At 42.1% G+C, this 6,916-nt stretch overlaps 1 protein-coding gene across 2 annotated transcripts; it reads right to left on the bottom strand.

Moving 5' to 3' along the window:
- Positions 1-44: 44 nt before the first annotated feature.
- Positions 45-6,561, bottom strand: LOC128428582 (ras-related protein Rab-19). 2 transcript variants are annotated; one of them, XM_053414795.1, is made up of 5 exons: positions 6,428-6,558; positions 5,761-6,326; positions 2,767-2,950; positions 2,265-2,368; positions 45-2,179 (listed from the first exon to the last, which is right to left on the bottom strand). In XM_053414795.1, the coding sequence occupies exons 2-5, from the start codon at positions 5,953-5,955 to the stop codon at positions 1,997-1,999; spliced, it is 666 nt and encodes a 221-aa protein (XP_053270770.1). In that variant the 5' UTR covers positions 5,956-6,326; positions 6,428-6,558; the 3' UTR covers positions 45-1,996. The 2 variants fall into 2 exon arrangements, with proteins under 2 accessions (XP_053270770.1, XP_053270769.1); XM_053414794.1 differs by having other exon boundaries at positions 5,761-6,561.
- Between the last annotated feature and the right edge of the window lie 355 nt (positions 6,562-6,916).

Genomic DNA, 6,916 nt, shown 5'->3' with positions numbered 1-6,916 from the left:
GTGTTTTTACTAAATGATGCACAGACATGATGGAGAGAGGAAGGTAGGATGAAAGCAGATCGCTGTTTTAATGAGGACATGAAAGTTCCAGATAGACTTCTCTGGGAATCCACCACATGCTAACTAGATAGAAACATAACGAATTGCAGAGCAATCATCTGATCTGAGATTTCAAAAGACAGTTGATAGAAAAATGGAGTCCTGTTCAAATTGACCTCTGGGCATTAGGGGTAAAAAGCTCTATTCACATATTTGGAAAAGACAGGAGGGAGGCCCGACTCCATCCAGTAAACACTCCATGATGTTTCTGTCTAGTCACTTGTCGCCACAGTTATCTCTTTTGGAAAAACCGTTTGCAATGCATCCTGGGATAGGTCGGCCCGAGAGGGGTCCACCGTCGGGAACCTTTCTTGAAGGGGACGCACATTTGAAGGAGCCTTATAAATGGAACAGCCAGGTTCTTTTGCTGTGATGCATTTTCAAATCCCCCGTCTGAAGGATGCAGCCGCTGAATTGAGACACAGCCATAGTCTGTGACTGCCAATCCTACATTTCATTTGACATGTGAATTATGACGAATGACAGAGATTTCGATGTTGCATAGACCAAGAAGAAGTTTTGTGGTGTTGATTAGCGCCACCTAGTGTGTTCCCTTGATGAAACTCCCAAGTCCCGGGTGCTTAAACATGGTATTTCATATCCTGCTGTCACTGACTGAGTAAAACACACAGTTTAGCAATGAAACTCAAATAAAGTTTGTTACTGAAAATAAATAAAAATGGTTTCACAGTCACTGATTGATCATTTATTGCTTTAACACTGGAATCTTTAGTTTTGGATGAAGGCCGCACATGAGTTTTTTTCCCCCCTCATGACAAAATGGATAAAAGGCAGATTGGCTGCATCAGATCTGCTACATGACTTCCAGGTTGGCACTGAACCCCCGTCCAACCTGGCACTGAACACAAAGGAAGGTTATATCCTGGACGGGAGCCTTGTCCGATTACGTTAAGTTTGGCCGTTGGGTTTGCAGGAACTGACCTTGACATAGTTGAGCCTGAAGGGTGATTCAACTTTTTCCTGTTTACTGGGATGCATTGATGTTCCTCAGTGCAGCCACATGTGTTTTACATTAAGTTGATCTTTACTGTGTTTGGCAATGAGCACCCAGGCTGTAGTTGTGCCTTTATGTGGACACAGTGCCCCCTAGTGTTTAGGAAGAGGTGGTCCTCAAAACAAAAAGAAGGCCATACGTCCTCCTAAACCAGGTCTCATTAAAATGGGTGACTGTTTAAAAGTAAACGTGAATAAATTAGGTGGGGGTGTGGCTCAGGAGTTAGAGGGGGTTGTCCAGTCAGCAGAATGTCGGTGGTTCGATCCTGAGCTCCTCTGGTCTGCATTCAGAAGTCTTTGGGGCAAATTGTATGAACTGTATGAATATGAGAGTGAGTTACCATTTACCATCAGTGGCTGAAAACCTTTCTTCACAACCTTTGCTCATTTTAAAGAATCTTTTTTTCGCCTTGCAACGTCATACAAATTGATCAGAATCCACTTAATGTCCATTCACAGTCTACTACAGATATTTGTGAATATGTAAAACACAGTCAATCACTGGAGGAGATAAAACTGTCCAGATGCAGTTTATATAAAGGAAATTGTTCTTTATGCAACTTTACCACAACACTGATCGCACTCGTTCTCCAGTGTCTCTTATTCTCTCGATGGCGAACGCTCCTCATCGTAGCATTGACTCTCTCCTCCTTGCAGCACCAAGTGAGCAATTCTCTGATTCTCTTCACGTCACAGAAAAGTACATTGAATTCATTTTTCAATACTTTTCAATATTTGTCTAATTCTTGGAGGCCTTGGCCTCAACGAGATCTCGCTCATGGTTGTATTTTCTTCCGTTTCTCTTCTCCAACATTCATAATGGAAGTGCCCTTCATCTCTTTATGTCCAACTGTTTATCTTCCCCGTTCTGTCCACGTCCAAATCAGCAACACGACTTCTTCTCTGGAGGTTCGTAGGCACTGACCACGCCGTTAACCGGCCGGGAGTCGGCCCCGAGGGAAACCCGGGGCGTGCTCCACGGGTCTCCCTGGTGGACGTTGAGGCCGTTGCGATAGATCAGCTCTCTGGCCATCATCATGAAGGCCTCCGCCACGTTCTGACTCTCCTGGACACAAAGGTTGGATAAAAAATATGAACCGACTTCCAAATGTCACCTCAGTGTTAGATATGTGTGCGTGAACAGTCATTACCTTTGCCGATGTTTCTAGAGCAGCGAGGATGCCTCGCTCTTTTGCCAGATCGCAGGCGTCTTCAAACTGAACCTGGCGCTCCGGCTCCATGTCACATTTGTTACCTAGATAGAGACAATCAGAGCACAGAGATGGAAACTTAAGATTTCTCCTAACACCGAACACAGGGTTGTATCACTGAAGTTGTTCTGCATTTCAATACCTTCTGTCAAGGTGGTTAGGTTTTGTTTCTGCGTCTGTTTGTTTGTTAGCTGGATTATGCAAGGATTGTAAATCCAACATTTAAATTAAACAACAAATGCAGCAAATACTGGTGTGTTTGTGTGTGTGTGTGTGTGTGTGTGTGTGTATATATAAATTCACTGTGTTGATGGTATTTTTCAGTACATACTCATGATCAAAATAATAAACTCCATTTAAATTTAGAAAATAGTTTATAAGGCACACAGGATGTTTATGTTCCAACTTTCACTGTATTCTCAAAAGTTCACACCAGGCTCACCTATGAGTACCAGCACCACGTTAGTTGCCCCGTACAGCTCCACCTCCTTGATCCAGTGTTTCACCGAGTCAAAGGTCGAGCGTCGTGTGATGTCATAGGCGATCATGGCGCCGTGAGCGCTGCGGTAGTAGCTCTGGGTGATGGTACGAAACCTCTCCTGACCTGCCGTGTCCCACACCTGGATCTGTCACACACACAAACACACACACACAAACTGTGAATCAGCTGTGCCAAACTCATAATTATAAATAATTTCTACACATAGATAGATGACTGAATGTATGGCTCGTACACAACAAAATTAGAGGATGGGGCTAAAACAACACACACACACAAACGCATACACACACACACACACACCTCCTTGGTCCCTGAGCATCTCACAGACCATGTAAGTGTGGTAACAGCCGTCATAGCAACCAATCCAGACTCACCAGCTCAACCTCCTTCTTTTCAATCCCCTTGTGAGAAAGTTTTCTTCCATTTCCCCAGTTTTTTATCATTTCAAAACCCAACAATAGGATTATTTTAATATTTTTGTAAAGAGTGATAATATCAAACATTTATAACATGTTTATATTCACAAATGTAAAGCATAGTATGATGTGGAAGTATATTTGCTTATTTACTCTTGAATGAACAAGTTGTAAAAACAAAAAACTGAATAATAGTAATAGTAGCAGTTGTTATTGTAGTAGTAGGTGTAATCGCAGTAGAAGTAGTAATAGTAGTAGAAGTAAAAGTCCTTGCAGCAGTTGTAATAGGAGTACAAGTAATAATAATTGGCACATGGCACAGATAACCATGGCTACTCAGAGATACAGAAGTGAACGCTCTCTGTCTCAGGTGGTTCCCTTTCTGCAGCCTCGGGCTTCAAACCGTTCGTTAGAGTTGAGGTGAAAGGAAAAACCTGCAGCTCCTCATTGTTTGGTCTCCTGAACGCTTCACTGTCAATAACCCTCTGGTCCTTCATTTGACTGTTTTACTTTAACTTTTACACCCTGTGCTGTGGATTAATAATTGACAGAAAAAAAAAGAAGTGAAAATAAAAAAGTCATTTGCACTTCATGAAATGAGACCGGGTAAATCATAATGGTTATATATCAGGGGCGGTAACCTTCGTCACGGCAGTTCTCGTAAACCGTTCACGCTCAACAACTTATGACGCTGCCTGTTTAAGCATTTGCGTCAAAGTTCAGTTGATCTCGTTTGTTTGGAAGAGAAAGCACACCTTGCATTTCTATTTTCTTATCCTCCAGTCACCGAACTGGCTTGTCCACAAAAAACAAGACAGTTCCTTTAGGTGTGTTTATGTGTGAGTGTGTGATGCCCTGTGGCTGCAACCAATCCACAAACAAACATTTAGCCAGAAGGAGAGAGGTATAAAAACAGAGAGAGAGGTGAATGGGGGGAACAAAATTATTTATTTTATTTGACCTTGCTGGGCTTCCTTACCTGTAGCATCTGCCTACTTTGGGACAGATACTACAGTGATAACACATTTATCAACATAGAAAAGTTTGCAAATAAATTATCAGTGAGTTGGGGTTGATAGGAAATGTGTACGCCTGTATTTAACTATTCATATTCCGTTTGAATAATTTTTAAGTGCTGAACAGGCTTAAAGCGAAAAAATGAATATTAAAAAACAGAGTAAATAGAAACGATAGACTTAAATAATTGAGAGTTAAAAGACTGCAAGGAAGCAGATGAATTCATGGTCTCAAACTAGACATGAATTTATAGCCAGAGAGAAGAAGTGGGTCTTTGTTAAAGATTAAAAGTTCTCAGGCGCTCTTTTGTTCTGATATGAATAGTTAAATATTTGTTCTATGTTTTGGCCCACATCTGGCCCACATATTGTGCGATGTTGGCACTTGGGTGGTCCACTCCTGTTTGCCACAAGTAAACCATAGCAACACTCCATGTCAACGAAAGGTGCCAAAGGTGGTCTGAATTAGATTTGTGCTATTTGGGCCATTTACCACATTAACCACTTTAGGTTTACATCCCGAATAGACCTTGGCTAGAGCACCCAATGTTTGACAAAAAAGGCCCACATTTGTATTGGGATATTTGAGCCACATTTGCTATTGAGCCACTTGAAGCTTACATACATTTTGTTTGGTCCACAAGAAGGTTTAGGGCCTGAAGCTATCTGTCGTGTCATGACCCCACAGAGAGAAGTCACTCCTGGTTTTATTTTTACACATACAAAAGCTCCAGCACAGAAACCTGACAGACAAGTTCTTCATGTGAGAACCTCGTCTGACCTGTCTTGGACTGTTGAACCGATTTTATCAGAGAAGCAAAACTCACTGTCGTTCTTATAAACACAGAGAATCCAAGATTTTTGACATCCATGCAGTGTCATTGTCAGAACCAGCGGACTAAACCACACTGATGATAATGATAGGGGACATGCAGCACGCATCACTGGAGCTCATCAGATAAATTAAAAAACTTTTTAATGCCACATTAAATGCAGTTTATTAGCCATTTCATTGATGGTGATAAAATATGATGTAGAACCTGTTCAGGGATTGTTAATCCCAGAATAAAACAGCATTTCTGGATGCCTAGTATAAAACGGATGGATGGAATAAAACAAATTATAAATTTATTGAAGTTTGGAGAAAGTTGACACTTCCTTAGATGTAGCAGCTAGCAGCAGTGACAGCCCTCAGTCGTATATGAAATCATTCTCTTACCAAACTTACTGTGTTTATAGATCAGACTAAGGATCGTGAGTTTTTATGGCTTTTATTAGGGTCTGCTGATATGACTGCCATTTGCATAACTGACTTGTTGTAATTGCCCTTGCACTTCCTATGCCAAACCCTTTCTTCCTATAGTCACCTGCTGGAATCCACAGTTTTAACTTTTTTCGATTTTTGAATACATGAATTATTAAAGCTGTTTATATCACAGCTGCTGTGTTGGGGAAACTTCTAAGTCCCTCGCCAACCACTGCACACACAGCACAGCACTAACCTTCACTTTCTTCCCCTCGACGTCCACGGTGCGCACAGTGAAGTCCACGCCGATGGTGTTCTGCTGCCTCTCTGCAAAAATCCCAGACTTGAAATTCTGCACCACGCAGGTCTTGCCCACGTTGGAGTCTCCGATGAGGATGATCTTGAACAGGAAGTCGAAGGAGTCGTCGTGCTCGGGCCCTGGGGTCTGCATGGTGGAGGTTACAGAGGGGGTGACACTGGAAGAAAAGCTCCTTCCTGTGTGCTGTGTAGATGCACTTGCCTGGTTGGGACTTTATAATGCTGGGTTATAGGAAAGGAAATGTCGAAACCCCACTTCTTCTCCTTCCAGGCTAGATGTCCAGCCGCAGAGTGAATTTCGTTGAATTCGTTCACATGTGGCATGTAAAACCGGTTTGACTTTGTTTGCCGAGATTCAAAAAGGCTGCAATTCACAGTTCAGAATTCATTTAAGTTTTGAAACTGATCCTTTTTTTAAATACTAACAACTCTGTCTTGTAATCCAGCATTGTATCCGTCTCTGGGCCTGTCTCCTGTCCGGCTCCTTTCTCAGGTGCTCGCTCCCTTTGCAAAAGAATTCATGAACACACATCCCATCCTTCTGTCAGTCAGAGAGAAAAAGGGAACTTCCTTTCTATAAAACAGGAATTTTAAGATATAAACACCTCCTGATGTGTGATCCACCTGCTGCTCGCTCTCCCACGTGAGTCTTCTTTCCTGTTCTCTCTCTTTATGTCCTCCTCTCCTCGGTTTTTCCTGCTCTCACCGTCTGACAGCCTCCCGTGTGTTTCCACCCTGCACCTGTGGTAACAATAGAAACCTGCCCTACCTGTCCTGCCTGTAGCCCAACCCCATTGTCACAGGTGGATCCTGGGAAATGCAGTCATTGTGGCAGGGTCTCTGTTAAGCTGTGTCTGTTGAAACGCTCACATCCTCATTTCAAATTCTTCTCTATATGAAAACATTTACAGAGGATACTTAATTTGTAGGGGGGGGGGGGCATCAGGTGATCAACCAGGGGGCAGTTTTTTTTTACAGTTTTGTTTGAATATTTTCAATATGTTTCGTAAATTAATTTGTTTCTAATCCACTAAATGAATAAAACACGTTTGATAAAATATTTTTTTGCTTAATATGTGCTGTCAGATATTAGT

The sequence above is a fragment of the Pleuronectes platessa genome, chromosome 22, assembly GCF_947347685.1.
Source record: "Pleuronectes platessa chromosome 22, fPlePla1.1, whole genome shotgun sequence".
Lineage (NCBI taxonomy): Eukaryota > Metazoa > Chordata > Actinopteri > Pleuronectiformes > Pleuronectidae > Pleuronectes > Pleuronectes platessa.
Note: the sequence above shows the minus strand (reverse complement) of the source record. Positions and strands in the feature narration are given on the sequence as shown.

Coding starts and splice junctions, on each gene's coding strand:
- LOC128428582 (XM_053414794.1), bottom strand. CDS start 5,955: ATGCAGACCCCAGGGCCCGAGCACGACGACTCCTTCGACTTCCTGTTC. Junction 2,951..5,760: donor TCGAGGGGAAGAAAGTGAAG/GTTAGTGCTGTG, acceptor TGTGTGTGACAG/ATCCAGGTGTGGGACACGGC. Junction 2,180..2,264: donor CTCTAGAAACATCGGCAAAG/GTAATGACTGTT, acceptor CTTTGTGTCCAG/GAGAGTCAGAACGTGGCGGA.